This window comes from Neovison vison, chromosome 12 (genome assembly GCF_020171115.1).
Source record: "Neovison vison isolate M4711 chromosome 12, ASM_NN_V1, whole genome shotgun sequence".
In the NCBI taxonomy this organism is placed as follows: domain Eukaryota; kingdom Metazoa; phylum Chordata; class Mammalia; order Carnivora; family Mustelidae; genus Neogale; species Neogale vison.
In genome coordinates, this window is record NC_058102.1 from 105996002 (window position 1) to 106014977 (window position 18976).

Genomic DNA, 18976 nt, shown 5'->3' on the forward strand with positions numbered 1-18976 from the left:
CCGGCGCGGAGGAATGTGTAATGCCCCAGAGGGCAGAGGTTCTGCTTCCGGTGAGGAGGGCTCTGTTCCCCTTTGTGTACAAATGACACGAAAACAAACTCAGCCAGCCCTAGGCGGTACTATCTCACTGCCCGGGTACCGCGGCGTGTTTTAACCTTCTTGTCTCTTTCCACGTAACTCACTTTTTCGGAATCTCTTTCTTTAGTCTTTTGATAGTTAGTCTCCCTTCTGAATACGCTCACTCGGCCAATTTATAGCCGCCTCATCTCCATGACAACAGGTTCAGGTCGAATCTAACCCCCCAAATCCTGCCAGCCGATTTTAGCCATCATCTAGGAATTGCTTTTCGTGCACATGGAGGCAACCGCTCTTGACCTTGTTTTTCCAGCAATTGATCCCAAGTCATCTCAACAGCAAGCACCTCACTCTGCTACCACACGCTCCGTAAACCTTTGTCAGTATGCTGTAAAAGCTATTGCAACCTTCTGATCCTGCTTGTCAAAAATTTCTATGCCAGTGTACATCTCCACGTACTCCAAATTGTGGGCAAATAACGTAGAAAGAATTAAAGAAGAAACCATGAAGTGGTAGTTCCAGTATTATTTACTGGAAGGAAGACTTCCTTTCCAGGGCTTTTCCTCATACTCCCTGGGCAACCTCCGCTACCCCAGGACCTAAATTGCCAACTATAGTTGATGATTCCCAAAACTGTATTTCCAGCCAAGATTTTTCTTTCGTGTTACAAACCAATACATCTCGCTAGATACTAGATAAGCCCACTTGGTTAATTCAAGTACCTACAGTTTTTTTCAGTGTTTCCAGTTTCCATGAATGACTTCATCCACCTACTCAGCTGCCTGAGCCAGAAATCCTCTACTGCTCCCTTACTATGCATAATCAGATGTCAAGTCTAGAGACTGCGTCACCTAAGTCTTGAATTCACCCATGCCTCCCTATTCTCATTATCTCTATCCTAATTTAAGTTCTCTCCCACCTGAACTATGATAGCTCAGTTCTTACCCCCATCTCCAATCCCATTCTTCTCTGTAGTCAGATTGCTTTGTCTAAAATCCATCTTACTCCCAAACTTCACTTGCTATGCTTCTCCATATACCACACCAAGAGTTTTGTGATGGCTTTAATGCACCATGTTTTCTCTCATCTCTGAGCCTTCACAGATATGTTTCCTCTGTCTGAAACATGTTTTACTCTCCTGATCCCACCCCACAGTTTCATATATCTCCTTTCTGACCTACTTCTCTTCCTCTCTCTCTTTCTTTAAAGATTTTATTTATTTATTTGAGAGAGAGAGAGCATGAGCGGGGTGAGGGGCAGAGGGAGAGGGACAAGCAGACTCCCTGCTAAGCTGGGTGCCTAGTGTGGGGCTTGATCTCAAGACCCTGAGATCATAACTCGAGCAGAAGGCAGACATTTACCTGAGACACTATGTGCCCTTGACCTACTCCTCTTTCATCTATCAGGTCAAATATCACTTCTTCTGGAAAACCTTCCCTAACTTTCGAAAGTTATTTACTCAGCAGCAACCTGTACTTCCTCATCAGACTTTTTTGAAATTGCTTAAATGCCTTTTTTCCTCAGACTTTAAGCTATACAAAGGCAGGTGCAGAGTCTGTTTTATGGACCATTGTAGCCCCATTCCTAAAATAGTGGTTGGTGTATAAAGGCGTGCAATAAATGTTGGCTAAATAAATATCTGTTGAATGAGCGGATGGATTCACCCAATAAATTTACCTTGTGTTTCACTGACTCATCCTACGTTTACATATAACAAATTTTGAGACTCTACCAGGGTGTGGCATATGTAATATCCCTTACTTGATTTTAGCATCCATAAAAATTCACACCCAGTTACTCACACCCACCAGTCTAAACCCCATACACACTTTTAAAAAAAGATTTTATTAATTCATTCGACAGAGAGAACACAAGCAGGGGAAGTGGGAGAGGGAGAGGGAAAAGTAGACTCCCCACTGAACAGGGAGCCTGATGTGGGGCTCCATCCCAGGATCCTGGGATCATGACCTGAGCCGGAGACAGACACTTAATCCACTAAGCCACCCAGGCCCCCCACACAAACACTTGTTTCAGTTAGTCTTTGTTATGTAACAAACCACATCAAAACTTAGTGGCTAAAAAAACTTAGTGGCTTAAAATGAAAACTATTACTGCAATTTTGTGGGTTGGAAATCTGTTGTTTGCATGGTTCCCCTGGGATCACTCATGCAGCTACAGACATCTGACAGCTTAACTGAAGTTGGAGGATCCAAATTGGCTTCATCACATCTCTGGCAGCTGGTGCTGGCTGTTGGCTGGGTCCATTCTCCGCATGACTGCTCATGCTTGGTAGAATAGACTGTGCTTTTTCATAGGATGGTGAAACATTCTAAGAGTATGAGAGTGGAAGGCGGGGCCTAAGTCCTAGGCTCCAAAGTATACAAGATCACTTCTGTCACATTCTGTTGGTCAAAGCAAATCATAAGGCTAGCCCAGATTCAATAGGGCAGTGAAACAGGCTAAGTGTTTTCATGGGAAGAACAATAATATCACATTGCAAAGGCACGGAGAGAAAGAAAAGTGTAATTCATTGCATACAATCATAATGAATCACATCAAAGTCAGATTTTGTACTATTTAAACTTGAAAATCGAAATTATTAACCAAAAAAGAGAAATAATGAAATTCCAAGTAAAGTAACACTGAAATAATCATTAAATATGTAATTAAAGTATAATGGTTTTGCTTTCATATTATTAATAGAACAACAAAGCCATGACTGACCCTCAGAATAAGCACAACTCCTAAAAGCTTTGTTTCTCTTTATTTCCTTTTAGTCTTTTGAGTTATACTTACCAAGTACTTTATTTTATTTTATTTTTTTAAAGATTTTATTAATTTATTTGACAGAGAGAGATCACAAGTAGGCAGAGAGGCAGGCAGAGAGAAAGAGAGGAGGAAGCAGGCTCCCCGCCGAGCAGAGAGCCCGATGCGGGACTCGATTCCGGGACGCGAGATCACGACCTGAGCTGAAGGCAGCGGCTTAACCCACTGAGCCACCCAGGTGCCCCACCAAGTACTTTATTTTAAATTGTCTCTCTAGAATATAAAATCACAGAAAAATTATCCTCAATCATGTCTTTACTTTGATATGCCCAAGTAATCTATAGCAGTCCCTTAGGCAATGAGTCTATAAGAGAAGGGCAGTGAATATCTCCACCGGGAATGGGGAAAAAAAAACTCCTCCAGTTTCTCCCACAGGAGATTCTGATGCTCCCCTCAGGAAAGGAAAGTGAAGCGACTCTCATCCCCTCATGCCCATCCCTTTAAGCATCAATATCATAAAGATCTCAGACTTGTGTTTAATCAGCTCCTATGAGGCCTTTCTGCATAGAGACTGTTAAACTGACTGTTCGTAGTATTTAGTTAGATCTCTGGGCAGAACAGTTCGGTTTCTCTGGAGTTTAAAAGTGCTATTTGCATTACCTAAGCAGTTCCTAAAAACGTTTGAGAAAGAAATTAAATAATATTAAAGTATTAGGTGTTATCTAAATTTGCTATCCTTAGCATTAGAAGTGGATAAAACGAACACCCAACTCTAATAATCATTTAGCTAGGCTGTGATCTCTGAATTTAAAAAAAAAAACACATTAAAAAAGTTCATAAATTTGGACTAATGGAAGGCTGATTTCAGAGATCCAACAGTCAAAATTATTGAATTTTAAAGGAAAAGCTATTTTGTTTCAAATACAGTTTTTACCAGTGGTTCTCAAACTTTTTGGTCTAACTTTTGGTCTCAGGACTACTTTTTTTTTTTAAGATTTTATTTATTTATTTGAGGGAGAGAGAGATAGAGGGAGAGAGCATGAGAGGGGAGGTCAGAGGGAGAAACAGACTCCCCATGGAGCTGGGAGCCTGATGTGGGACTCGATCCCTGGATTCCGGGATCAGGACTCGAGCCAAAGGCAGTCACTCAACCAACTGAGCCACCCAGGCACCCCAAGTTTCAGGACCACTTTTATTAAGAATTATTGAGAGCCCCCAAACGTCTTGGTATACATGGATATCTACTATATTAGAAATTAAAACTAAGAAGTGTTTAAAATATTTACTCATTTAAAACTAAAAATAATAAACTCATTACATGTCGTATTGGTCAACTTTCTCCAAAGAAATAGGACCAACAGAATGTGTGTATATGAAGAGAAAGTTAGTATGAGGAATTAGCTCACCCAATTATGGAGGCTAGCAAGTCCAAAATCTGCAGTGTGGGCTAGCAGGCTGGAGTCCCAGAGAAGCTGATGATTATACAGATGAATTCTGAAGGCACTCTGAAGGAGAATTCTGTCTTGCTTGGGGAGGCTGGGTTTTTGTTCTTTTCTTTCTTTCTTTCTTTCTTTCTTTTTTAAGATTTTATTTATTTATTTGAGAGAGAATGAGTGAGAGAGAGCATGAGAGAGGAGGAGGTCAGAGGGAGAAGCAGACTCCCCAGGGAGCTGGGAGCCCGATGTGGGACTAGATCCTGGAAGTCCAGGATCATGACCTGAGCTGAAGGCAGTCACTCAACCAACTGAGCCACGCAAGCGCCCCCTGGACTTTTGTTCTATTCCAGCTGATGAGATGAGGTCCCCCTATATTATGAAGAACAATCTGCTTTACTCAAAGTTCAATGATTAAACACTAATTTCATCCCCAAATCATCACATATGTTGATATAAATATATTTTTATATATAGTAACAATATTTTCCAAAAGACATTTAATGATAGTGGCTTTGGTTTACATTTAAAAAAAAAACTTTTTAATATTTGGCTTTGCGGGATCAAGCTGGATTCTTTTTTTTTTTTTTTTAAAGATTTTATTTATTTATTTGACAGAGAGAAATCACAAGTAGTAGGAGAGGCAGGCAGAGAGAGAGAGGGAAGCAGGCTCCCTGCTGAGCAGAGAGCCCGATGCGGGGCTCAATCCCAGGACCCTGAGATCATGACCTGAGCCGAAGGCAGCGGCTTAACCCACTGAGCCACCCAGGCGCCCTCAAGCTGGATTCTTATACATGTTTCTGCACTCAATTTTCTATGATATGTTGTTTGGGTTGAAAGACATGAAAAAACACAGTATCACATAGATATGTAATAGGAAAGGAAATAGTATTTTTCCAAAATTCGGCTTTTTCAGATAATTGTAATTTCTTAAAGACTAGCAATGTAGAATCTAAAACTTTATCCATGAACTTTTTGAACTCTGTTACATTAAAATGGCAATCAACATTGCCCTTGAATGGATTTATTTATTTATTTATTTATTTTTAACGATTTTATTTATTTATTTGTCAGAGAGACAGAGAGAGCACAGGTAGCCAGAGTGGCAGGCAGAGGCAGAGGGAGAAGCATACTCCCTGCGTAGCAAGGACCCCGATATGGGACTCGATCCCAGGATGCTGGAATCATGACCTGAGCCAAAGGCAGCCGCTTAACTGACTGAGTCATCCAGGTGACCCTTGAATAGGTTTTTAAATCAATCCTGACTTAGTAATATCTCACATTGATGGTTTTGAAAATATTAGTTCAATATTATAACTGAGTTATACAGGTCTTCCCAATGTTGATGCACATAATTATATAATATTTTAAAATCATGACAATATCACCACTGATGATCTCAGAAAACTGGGAGGCTGTCAAACTCAGAGTAAGAGAAACAAGTTTTCCAAAACATAATTTTCATTTAAAGCTCAAATTTTCATTGTCAACAAATTCCATCAGTTGTTTCCCTTGAATAAATGGGCTCACATTGTTCATTTTCCCAAAAAATGTCACATATCAAGATCAAATTAGACATCATTTATCTGTTAGACTCTCTGGCAATCCATGAAAAAAGTAGCTAGTTTAGCTTGTAAGTCCTTTTCCTTGAGGAAACCCTCCTGCTTCTCTATGCAATGGAACTCCTTTATTTGTACTTCCTATTTCAGCACACAGACTATTAAAAAGACATGTTCCAGAGCCATGGTTTATTAAAACTAATCACTTTTACTGCCTCATCATGGGCATTCTTAAATGAAACTGGCTTTTTTTTTTTAAACCATTACTGTGTGTAATGAAGACAATGTTTGCAAGTACAGTTTGGTGTCACTAAAGAACCGAGTCTTACCAATCACTGCTTTTGCACTATCAGTGCTAATGTCACTGGTAAAAACAACAACAACAAAAAAAACCCAATTAACATCTTAGTATTAATATGAAAATTTTGACTTGAAGACCTTCAGGGATCAACATGGATCTGGGGACAAACGAGATCTTTTGACCAGACTTTGGGGACTGCTGGTTTATCCTATCATTTGAATTAACATAAACAATGAAAGAGTCGAAAGAGAAGGAATAACTAATGGAGAACAGGAGGTTGAAGATAATAAGAGAAAAATGGAAGTCCCTAAAGAGATGAAGAAACTAGCACATGATGGGAGCAGGGATACCCCTTCCTCTGAAGCAGGGAGGAAGGAAGCAAGTACAAGTACAGTGCTGTTAAGTGAGTGAGTGAGAAGGCAAGAAGTTAAAGCAGTTGGTGACTTTGGGAAACAAAGAGAAAGTTAGGAGAGCTTCCTTAAGGACTTAAAGCAAATTGTGAAAGCCCAAAATGGGCATAATATTATATATTCCCACATAATACTGTGGGAAACTGGAGAAGGAGCAAATGTTTCCTGAGAAGTGTTGTTCTTTGCTTCTGAGGGCTCAACTAAGGTAAGAGACCATACAATTTTTAAAAAAATATTTATTTTATGAGAGAAGAGCTCAAGTGCACACACATGTGACCAGGGGGAGGGGCAGAGGGAGAGGGAGAGAGAGTCTCAAGCAGACTCCCTGCTGAGTGCAGAGACTGACATGGGCTTGATCTCACAAACCTGAGATCACAACCTGAGTGGAAACCAAGAGTCAGATGGTTAACCAACTGCACCACCCAGGCGCCCCTGAGAGCAGGAGAATATACCAAGTAAGAGTTTGCCAGGCTCTTCTTCTCATAGTCTCCATACATATTCTTCTTCTTGTATTTCCTATTCTTTTCTTTTCTTTTCTTTTTTTCTTTTTTTTTAGATTTTATTTTTAAGTGATCCCTATACCCAACATGTGGCTCAAACTTACAACCCCAAGATCAAGAGTTGCACTCTCCACCAACTGACCTAACCAGGTGCTCCTTGTATTTCCCATTCTGATTAATGTCAGCTACTCCAGATAGTATCCCTGTCTTGGATCCAGCCAGTTGGAACTTTTAAATATCTCCCATTTTCCTCTTCATATTCCCATCATTGCCTTCCTTGTTTAGTTAGGCCTTTTCCTTCGCATGAATTATCATTGCAACCTCCCAAATCTTCAGGTGTTGTTCTTGATTGATCCTCTGCCAACAGAGTGTTTTAAAGAAAACAAAAAAAATCAGGGGTGCCTGGGTGACTCAGTGGGTTAAAGCCTCTGCCTTCTGCTCAGGTCATGGTCCCAGGGTCCTGGGATCGAGCCCCGCATCGGGCTCTCTGCTCAGCAAGGAGCCTGCTTCCTCTTCTCTCTGCCTGCCTCTCTGCTGACTTGTGATCTCTGTCTGTCAAATAAATAAATAAAATCTTTAAAGAAAAAAAATCAGTTCGATGTTAGGTGGTTGGTTGTGAGAGAGAGGAGGGGGCGCTGAGGATAACCCTTTGGCATTTGAATGAATGATGACACATTAACCTTGACATAGAGTGGAAGAAGAAGAGCAATTCAACAGGAGAGGCAATACATGTGTAGGGAAGAATGTTACACATGCATTTATTCATTTGGCCACAACTTTTGAGCATCTGCTTTGTGCCAGGCACTCTTCCAGATGCTGGATATATGACATGAACAACAACAAAAAAGACATAGAACTTACTTTTTCAGGGTGAGGGGATTCAAGATAATAAGCACAAGCCAATAAATATGATTTTAGGTGCTGATAAGATCTTGTGAAAGTAGAGAAGGCAGGAAGTGAAAGGATGGTAAGGGAGGCTAGGATAGTCAGAGAAGGACTCAAGATTGATGACATTTGAACAGAAGCTATGTAGTAAAAATAAGTTGACGAATTGCTAAATGAGTATCAAAACAGAAAGGATTACTTCCAGTAAAGGAGATGGTATTTGTGCTGGCCTTCACCGGAAGTTTATGGGTAAAGATTCCTGAAGAGAGTCAATCCAGATAAAAGGAAGGGTGTGCACCAAAACTAGGAAGTCCATACTACATTCAGAAAATAACCAGTTAATTATTATATAATAGAGATAAGTAGAGTCAGAATGTGTCAGTATTTGAATGCCATATTACTATCTGGACTTATTCTCTACTCTTAGGGAGTCACCAAAAATTTATGAGCAGAAGTGTGACATGTTCAGAAGTGTGCTTTAAAAAAAAAAATCACCTTTTATGAATGGATTGGAGAAGGAAAAAACACCAGTTTGAAACCTATTATAGTAGCCCAAGTGAAAGGTAATGAGACACAGAGTAGAAATAAATAGAATATCTTATAGAATATATAATATATAAGAGCTGGTATGAAAATAAGATCACCATGGTTTTGTTTTGCTTTTTTAAAATGTAAGGCCCAAAAGAGAGACAAAAATACTGAGTTCATATGTCTAGGAAGATCTAATTTTTTTTTTAATGTCTGGGAAGAACTTGATGTAACTAACAGAGAAAAATCACAAGAAATCACAAGACAGAAAAAAGTAAATTAGAAGACGTCAAGTGACACCAGTGAGAAGTCCCAGCTTTTCCACAGCAGTAGCTGCAGCTCTGAGATGAAGTGCCTTTACCCTACCCCTACACCTTGCTCTTCTGGAAAGATGAGACTACAATTGATTTTTTTTTAAGATTTTTAAAATTTATTTGACAGTGAGAGACACAGTGAGAGAGGGAGCACAAGCAGGGGGAGTGGGAGAGGGAGAAGCAGGCTTCCTGCAGAGCAAGGAGCCGGATGTAGGGCTGGATCCCAGGACCCTGGGACCATGACCTGAGCGGAAGGCAGACCCTTAACTACTGAACCACCCAGGTGCCTGACTACAATTGATTTTGAACTAGCTTAATATGATTAAAGCCAGTCTTTCACAAATTTCAGGAAAAGGAAGTAGTGTCTGCTATCTGACAAAATTAGTAGCATTATATACATAATTCTCTGTAGAAAGTGAACCACAGGTCCTATCTTGGCTCTAGGCCACCAGGTCATTGAAAAAGAAACTATTTTCTTAGAAAATTCACCTTAATATAAGTTTATAAATTGCAACATATAATAATCCTGTGATCCATTCCATAATTATGCATCGCGTGCCTGCATAATTTTTCATGAAAAGAAAGTAGTTGAGCAAGCTTAAACTGGGTGTGCCCAGAACTAGTGCGTTTTGACCCCAAACAGCACCCTGCCAGTCCTGAGATGGCCTGGGCTGCAATCGGTTTACATCTCCAACCGGGGAAGCTGTGTGCAGAAGTAAAACTACACTTCCCGGCGATCTCTGCGCGGTTAGGCCCGTAGCGAGAAAGGGCGGGGAACGGGGGGGGCGTGTCTCTGTGTGAATAGCCTTCCTATTGGTGCGCAATCCAAAGGGTCGTGTAAACTCGTGGACGATTGGACAGATTCGTGCATACTCAGTGGCGCCGCTTCGCTACCGGATTTAAGTTTTGTTTTTCGGTTGGGGTCTCTGACTCGGAGGCTTAGTGTGGCGTGAGTACAGAGTTTTGGGTTTAGGATGCTGGGATTGGGGAATGGGGCCATAGACTAAAAAAACTTAGCGAGGGAGAAGTAGGTGCGGGGACCGGAAGAGGGAAGTTAGGACGTGCAAAGTGAAAGGGTTCAGGGAGGTGTTGGAGGATTGGGGAGCCATAGCAAGAGGGAGTCAACAGCGGGATGAAATGTAAACGGGGTGTAGAATTTGGAGGTCCTGGAAATGCGTTCCAATGTTCCCTCATTCCAGGATAGTCTAAGCCCTCAATTTCCTCATTTGTAGAACTAAGGAATAATAAAAAATACTTGACAGAGTTGTTGTGGGGGGTGTATAATTGAAAATTCAAATCAAAATATTGAAAGATGTTATTTGTTTATTCAATGATAATTATTACTCTGTGCCAGGGAGTGTTTTAGATAATGAGGTAGTCATAAACGCAGTGAGAGTAATGATGTTCCCACAGAAGTGGTTAGAGGAAGTAGAAAAGAAAGCTGAAGACAGAACCTTTTGAACCAAGAGAGGAAAATTATCAGTAAAAATAATAATGATCTCCATTTATTGAGCACTGGCGTATCAAACACTGTGCTCAGCCCTTTTATTCATTATTTCATTTAATTCTTACACCAACCTATTATAAATGCTATTCTCCTTCTCTTTTAATAAGTAACTCGAGTGTAGAGAGGTGAAGTAACTTGCCTCATCACACATCTAATAAGGAAAAGAGCTTTGACTGAAAGCCAAGCCTTTTTGATTTCAGAGCCCAAGCTCTGAACTACAAAATTTTTTAAAAAGATTTTATTTATTTATTTGCCAGAGAGAGAGCGAACACAGGCAGGCAGAGTGGCAGCAGAGGCAGAGGGAGAAGCAGGCTCCCTGCCAAGCAAGGAGCCCCATGTGGGACTCGATCCCAGGACGCTGGGATCATGACCTGAGCCGAAGGCAGCCGCTTAACCAACTGAGCCACCCAGGTGTCCCTGAACTACAGTATTTTAAAAAAGGTGATCATTACTATCAAAGTAAGCGTATAAATTGAGGAGTGGGGATGCTCAGGTCATGATCCCAGGGCCCTGGGATCGAGTCCCACATCGGGCTCCTTGCTCACTGGGGACACCTGCTACTCCATCTCCCTGCGTATTCTCTCTTTCAAATAAATACATAAATAAAAATCTTTTAAAAATAAATAAATAAATAAATCGAGGAGTGACTTGCTGGGTGGAGGATGGAAAACCAAGAAAGCAGCTGAATTCATTCATTTGGGTGTCTAATGACCAAGAAAATAACTTCAATTCCGATGTTATAGTAGGCGTTGGTAGTATAGTGGTGAGCATAGCTGCCTTCCAGATGTTGTAGAAGTCAGACTGTGAGAGGTTTATAAAACGAAATGAGATGTGAATGTAGATACCGTTTTTGTTGACCTGCAGTAGTCACAGGCAAGAGAAGGAATGAGGATAGTTACTATAAGGAAGAAGAGAAGTTACAGGTTCTTAGAAGGCTCTTTAAAAGTTCCAAGATATTCTGCGGTGCCTGGCTGGCTCAGTTGGTAGAGCATGCAACTCTCTTTTTTTTTTTTTTAAGATTTATTTATTTATTTGAGAGAGGAAGAGCATGCACAAACAGTGGGAAAGGGAGAGGGAGAGAATCCTTGAGCAGACTCCCCGCGGAGCATGGAGCCTAACTCAGGGCTCAATCCCAGGACCCTGAGATCATAACCCAAGCCAAAAGCAAAAGTTGGCTGGCCAACCCACTGATTCACCCAAAGGGGCCTGAGCATGCAACTCTTCATCTTGGGGTCTTGAGTTTGAGCCCCACATTGGGCATAGAGATTACTTTAAAAACAAACAAACAAATGACTCAAAAGATTATTTAAAAAAAAAAAAAGTTCCAAGTTACTCTTAAATAGTTGTAGAACAGTGACATTCATCTTTAAGATGTCACCTGTATTTATAAAAGGGAATATTATTTGGCCATATATAGGAATACTATATATTCCTATATATATATAGAAAAACTAACACCTGCTACAACATGGATGAACCTTGAAAACATCATGCTAAGTGAAAGAAATCCGTCATAGCCAGCCACAAAAGGACCACATACTATATGATCTCATTCTTATGGAAGTCCAAATTAAGGAGCTCTATAGAAATAGAAAGCAGGGCACCTGGGTGGCTCAGTGGATTAAGCCTCTGCCTTCAGCTCAGGTCATGATCTCAGTGTCCTGGCATTGAACCCTGCATTGGGCTCTCTGTGCAGCAGGGAGCCTGCTTCCCCCTCTCTTTCTGCCTGCCTCCCTGCCTACTTGTGATCTTTCTCTCTGTCAAAAAATAAATAAAAAATAAATAAAATCTTTAAAAAAAAAGGTAATAGAAAGTAGATTAGTAGTTGCTTAGGGCTTGGGGGGAGGTGGAACACACGGCTGATGGCTAAAGGTTATAGGATTTCTTGAAGTGATGAAAATGTTCTGTAATTGTGAGAGTTGCACATATCTGAGTATACTAAAATCACTGAATTGTACACTTTGAGTTGTATGGAATGTGAATTATCTAATTATATCTCTATAAAGCTGTTAAAAAAAATGTTGCCCATAATCCTACCATACCAACCCAATTACCATTTTTATTTTCTAGGTTGTTTTTTACAAGAGACAAATTCACCCAGTTTGAAGAAGCTTTGTGGAAGGAAGTGAGTTTAAAGGAGGAGAGTAGTCATTTAAAGGAGAGAGTGAGAAAAAGAGATGGCATGCTTGAAGGGTTGGTGGGCAGAAAGAAGCTAATGGAATGACAGAAGCAGAAACTGATTTTCTAGTTATGTCAGTGACATAAAAGTGAAGCAGAGAAGGTAGGTAAGGAGATGCCAGAAGGTCAGAGAAGACTTTACCAAGAAGGCGACAGTAAAACCCTCAAGGAGAGGGAGAAAGCCATATATAGGTAAATCGGAAAAGAACATCATAAATGAAGTAGAAGGTGGAAGTCTGAGGTAAAGGTTTATCTGGCATGTTTGAAGAACAGCAGAGGCCAGCATTGGTGGCACATTGAGCAGGGGGAGAGTTCTAGGTGAAGCCACAGAAGTCCTGGGGTAGCCAGATCATGTAGGACCTTGGAAGCCATTTTAAAGACTTTGGCTTTCTGACTAAAATTAAAAGTCGTAGGAAGCTTTTGAGCAGAGGAATTTTGTGTTGTGACTTACATTTTACTTATTTTTTATTTTTTAATTTTTGAAAAGATTTTCTTTACTTATTTGACAGACACAGCAAGAGACGGAACACAAGCAGGGCGAGTGGGAGAGGGAGAAGCAGGTTTCCTGCTGAACAGGGAGCCAGATGTGGGACTCCATCCCAGGACCCTGGGATCATGACCTGAGTCGAAGGCAGATGCTTAAGTGACTGAACCCAGGCCTCCCTTGACTTAACATTTTAGATAATCTAACTGCTGTGTTGAAAATAGACTGCAAGGGCTAAATTTGAAAGTGGAAGCAAAGAGACCCGATAAAGAGGCTATTTTAGTCCTCCAAGCAAGAGATTGTAGTGAGTTGGACCAGGGCAGCATGGGCATAAGCCACTGTCTGATTCTAGGTATTTTGGTGGTAGAGCTAAGGGGATTTGCTCTTGGATTGAGCATGTAGGACAAGAGGAGTAAAATTTCTCCAAGGTTTTTGGTCATAAGCAATTGGCAAGATAGAGGTAGTAATCACTGGAATGTAGAATTCTGAGAGAAGAGCAGGTTTTGGTGGTAGGTGTTTATCAGGAACTTGGTTTTGTACTTGGGAAGCTTGAGAGACCTGTTAGACATCCAAGTGGAGATAAATAGGGCAATGAGATAGGTATGAGTGGAGTGGAGGCCAGAGTTAGCCCTGGAGGTAGGAATTTGAAAACGATTAGTGTGTATGTGGTATTTAAGAATGACACTTTTTTTTTTTGACACTTTTTTTTTTTTTAAAGATTTTATTTATTTATTTGACAGAGAGAGATTACAAGTAGGCAGAGAGGCAGGCAGAGAGAGAGAGGAAGAAGCAGGCTCCCTGCTGAGCAGAGAGCCCGATGCAGGACTCAATCCCAGGACCCTGAGATCATGACCTGAGCCGAAGGCAGCGGCTTAACCCACTGAGCCACCCAGGCGCCCATTTTTTGGGGGATTTTTTATTTATTCGTTTGAGAGAGAGTTCACGAGTTAGGGGAGGGATAGGACAGAGGGAGGGGGAGAAGCAGGCTCCCCGCTAAGCAGGGAACCTGATGTGGGGTTCAATCCCAGGACTCCAGGGTCATGACCTGAGTTGAAGGCAGACACTTAACTGGCTGAGCCACCCAGTTGCCCCTAAAACTGACACTTTATACAGTCACCAAGGCCCTATGAAAAGAAGGCAGTGACTGAAAATTAATGACCAGTGAAGAAGAAAGAAAACCAGGAACCTCTGGTGTCCTAGAAGGCAAATGAAGAAAGGTTTTAAGGAGGAGGTGCAAAGGCATTCTGGGGTTCCAAGCGGGAAAGTGATCTAGAATTAACAAGAGTGATGGTCTCTTCACTCTTGTTCATGAAATTCTTCTCCAAAGGACTGAAGATTATAAACAGATACATACAGATTAAAAGAGCACAAGAACAGAATATTACATCATCATGCCCAAGATCAGAATGGGTTGACAAAGCATGCTTGATAAGCCAGCATTCCCCAAAGCTAATAAAATAAACTCTCCCCTTCTGTCCCTCCTTCTCTCCTCCCTCCTCTCCCTTTCTTCTCCTCTTCTCTCCCCTTCTCTCCTTCTCTTCTGTTCCCTCCCTGACTGTGAGGTTATCTTCATGAAAATTTCTGTGATAAGATTATTCAAATAGAGGAACCCAAGCCCCACCTTAGCAATCGGAATGGAGATTGTAAGTGGACCTTACAAAGCTTGAAAGTAATTTTTTCTTTCTCTAAGATGAAGCAATAGATAAAGTTCACCAGATGTCAGTGGCTTTGCATTTATTTTAAATTTAGTGTAACTAAATTAATTTCCATTTGCCGTCCCTTGTTAGGAACATTTCTGCATCTCCCTCCTCTTTCAGCAAAAGGACTGTCAATTCGTTTTGCATTGCTGCAGACAACCTCCATGTTAAGGAGGCTTTTCTTTTGTGTGTGCTTCTCCATCCAAACATTAGATGCCATGATGATTTTATTCAAAAATAATAATGATAAATGCCTTATGAAGATTCAAAAGTCAAAGATTTTCAGGATTTGGAACCACTTTAAAGAATCCTACATTGTAGAGCATCACATTCTCACCAGCATGTGATGGTGGAAATGAAACCTGTCTGTGTATCCTGTACTGTTGTTTTTGTTTTTGTTTTTGTTTTTTTGGTCTGTTCCTGACCCTTCATTCTGAATTTTTGTGTATTTGACAGGTGTGAAGAGGACAGCATGAACTTTACCCCAGTGCGTACCCCCGTCTGCAGAAAGTAAGACATTTGCCTATTTGCGAGTTGTTAAAGAATCAAGAGTTCTGTAGCCAGAAGCATTAAGTTAGCTGAGAAACTAGAAAGGTTTTAGAAGCATGTTTCCAACCTCTGGATTTGAACTATATTACATGTCATTTATCTATTCTTATTAAGTGCCATTAAGATTCAAAACTGGGACATATTAAATGTTGATACCCGAATCCAGGCAGTTTGAATGGGCCTGGTATAGTGCCCGTGGATCCTGGGTTACAGAGGAGACAACCAGCATGCATAAGCAGGGGACTTTTAATTCTGGTTCTGCCCTCTGCTTCCCACACAACAGACATCCTCCTCATCCTCTTTGCAACAACTCTCCACTGCAAAAGCTCAGCAGGACCTCTTAGTTCATCCACTGGTCTATTTCCCAGAGTACTTACAAGGCAACTCCCTTTGAAGACATGAAACATTAAGTAAAAAAACATTTCTGTCATGAGCTTTTAGTTATTGAGAAAACTCTAGGATTTTTTTTCCCCCTTCGTGCTAGCTGAAAGTGAATTTTAATATCTCTTCTATACACTCTTATTAAAGGTGCTGACCATCTCCATTGTTAACTGCAGCTTTGGGAATCCAGTATAAAGTTTCTGCAGGGAGTTAGCCAAAGTGGATTAATTTTCACAGGGTTTTTCCACTTCCACACCATGTATTTTCTGACTTGGCATTGTTTCAGCTGAACGCTCTTGTTTGCTAAAAACAAACAAATAGAACTTCTTGCCTAGCCTTTCATTAGCCTCTGGTCTTGTCTAGTCTTGGTCTGCGTGATTTAAACGTTCTGATGCTGGTGTGATTGCGTGGTTACTAACTAAGGCTCTATCTTCTAATCCTGAATCTTACATTTGTCATTTCCTTTCTTTTTTTTTTTTTTTTTAAAGATTTTATTTATTTATTTGACAGAGAGAAATTACAAGTAGATGGAGAGGCAGGCAGAGAGAGAGAGAGGGAAGCAGGCTCCCCGCTGAGCAGAGAGCCCGATGCGGGACTCGATCCCAGGACCCTGAGATCATGACCTGAGCCGAAGGCAGCGGCTTAACCCACTGAGCCACCCAGGCGCCCCTGTCATTTCCTTTCTTAATAATTTTGCCACTTACATGTACCTGTTCCTAAAAAGTTTCATTTGGCAAGTTCCATTCTTAAATGGTAGTATCTTCTACATATGCATCTACGTACTTTTTACCGCTTAATGTTGTTTGAATGATTCAATGATATTTGGATATCTCTAATCCATTGTTTCTAATGACTTTGAGTAATGTTCCATTTATATAAATATACCACAATTCATCCATTACCCTATTGAGTGGATGTCTGGAAGGTTTACCGGTTTTGTTATTACAAATAATGTTGCTATCAACATTTTCATGTGTGTTGCCTTGTACACATATGCATGAGTTTCTCTAGGACAGAGGGATAGCGGTTTTACTAGATTCTGCCAAATTATTCTATGTAGTGTCAAGTTAGACTCCACCAGCAGTGGAATGTGTTCTTTTGCTCTGTGTCTTAATAGTATTAAATTTTCGGTTATTACCGGGTCTTGCTTGGGTAATATTTCATTTTTAATGATCTTTTTACTCTTTTAACATGTATTTTGAATCTAGCTGTAAGCCTTTAATACTTGGAAACTGGTTCATAAAACTACTTACTAAGCCAGAACATCAAACTTTAAAGGTTTATGAGCACCTTAATTATGGCACTTCCAGAACATAAACATTTTTATTTAAGAAATTACAGTGTCTCATAACTGTTCACATCGTTGAATGACTATGTCCTTTTTGATTTCTCACAGGCCGACGACTGTCTCCAAACACGATGTTCCCTGTAGCTTCAGCGGTCCCACCAAGTGGAAGAGAATGTCTTTCTTGGATTCAATGGAGTCTACTCCCTTGCCTTCCACGGAAGATCGTCTGGCTGTCCTCTGCCCTTCTCAGGAGCTTCTTGAATATTACCAAAAGAAGATGACCGAGTGTGAGGAAGAAAATGAGGAACTGCTGAAGAAACTGGAACTCTACAAAGCAGCTTGTGATGCGCAGGTGAAAGGGATGACACGCTGTACCCTTTTAGGGCTCTGATTGAATCTTTTCCTTTCTGAGAGCAGTTCCAGCTCGTACCATAAGCAGATATCTTATTTAAGAAATTATTTTTTTATTCCTTTCTGCCTCAGCCTAGCTACCTATACACCTTTTGGGTCCCTCACTAGGTCATAATCTCCCCCAGCTGCTGGAACTCTTAAACTCTTATATCTCGGGCTCTTGTATACTTCTAGATCTTTCACCCCCTTACACCTGACTTCATTTAACGTCATTGTTAGCTCTATAGCTCCTTGACAGTTCGGTTTTCTAAGCATTGCCTGCCAGCTTCTGAACTCACATCCTTCCTTTCTAATCCAGGCTCCCCTGGGCTTCACTTCAGGAACTGTACTGCCTACATGGGACCCCTTGCTTATTCTGCCTTGCTTGCCTAGCACAAGCCCTAGCTAGAATTTCGCCCAGTTCCCTACCACCTCTTCTCTTGGAGCAGGATTCTTAACGTTGGCATTATTGACATTTGGGGCTTGGTACTTGTTTGTTGTGAAGACTGTTCTGTGCATTGTAGGATTTGAAGTAGCACCCTTGGCCTCCACTCACCAGATACCAGTAGCGCACCTCTTCTCCCATCCCCCCCATCCCCAGTTCATGACACATCAAAAATGCCTGCCGTTGCCCAGTTTCTCCTGGGGCATAGGCAGAATCGCCCCTGTTGAGAACCATTGTCCTAACATGGTTACATATCATTACAGAATAAATTCATGATAAACTTGTTCATCTATATCCTTAGTCACTATACAGCAGTTTTCTTGGCCTGTGCACACCTGTGCCATACCTTCACCCTCCACCAGCCTGCAACCCCTTCTTAGTCCTCTTCTCTCTGGCTATCTTGTTTCCGAGTTCATGGAGGAAACACCACCTATCACACATGTGCTCCCTTTCTGCCCATCCATGCAAGTTACCTACGTCTACATCCATGTCTCCTCTCTTACTGCTTCGGGGATGAGCTGTCTCTGCCTGTTCAAGCTGCACTAATCCAGCAGTCCCCCTGACCCCCAACCCTTTCTCCCCCTCAGAAACCCTGCTTCATCATCTCTCTTCTCTGTGTGTTCTATTTTTAACTTCTTGCCTGACATTGGCTTTTGGTCCTCAGTATATAAACCTACTCAAGTCTTTCCCAACTTAAAAAAACACCCTTCTGTAGTTGACTTTCCCCTCTAACTTCTTTCTTATGTAGGTGGCTCTTTCTCAACCATACCTTTAGAATAGCTTGACTTTGTCACCCACTCAATGACCTCTTGATTGCAGTTTGGTCTCTGTCCTCATTGCTCCACTAAAAATCACCCCCTGTGGTCCCTGGAACCTGCTAGTCAGAATGATCTCTTCATGGCCTTGGCCGTAGTTGTCACTATTGATCTCTCCTTTCTGAAGACTTGTCCTTTCTTGATTTCCTTTCCCAGTTTCTGTCTTATCTCTCTGACCGGTTTTTCTCAGTCTCCGTCAACGGCCTTCCCCTTCCTTAGTCTTAAGTATCAAAGTTCCAGATTCCACCATATATGGTCTCATTGTATTCATGCCTTCTACTACCACATATGAGGTGATGACACCAAATAACTAATGTGGACTCACTTTTCTCCAGAGTTCCTTGTTAATATGTCCATGTCTGAACTGCTCTCTCTCTCCTACCCTACCCACACATGATGTGTACCACTGATGTTTCCCCTCCTTCCATTCCTTATCTCTTTGCTTTTTCTTTATTCCATGTCCCGTAAATG

General features: G+C 41.2%; 1 protein-coding gene across 3 annotated transcripts in view; it reads left to right on the plus strand.

Moving 5' to 3' along the window:
- The first annotated feature begins 9635 nt into the window (after nucleotides 1–9635).
- Nucleotides 9636–18976, plus strand: part of CCDC77 (coiled-coil domain containing 77) — a 28404-nt gene continuing 19063 nt past the window's right edge. For all 3 annotated transcript variants that reach the window (XM_044227211.1, XM_044227212.1, XM_044227213.1), the window contains exons 1-3: nucleotides 9636–9720; nucleotides 15094–15147; nucleotides 16964–17207. In XM_044227211.1, the coding sequence (XP_044083146.1) occupies nucleotides 15110–15147; nucleotides 16964–17207 (282 nt within the window). In that variant the 5' untranslated portion in view covers nucleotides 9636–9720; nucleotides 15094–15109. The remainder of the gene's footprint in view (nucleotides 9721–15093; nucleotides 15148–16963; nucleotides 17208–18976) is intronic.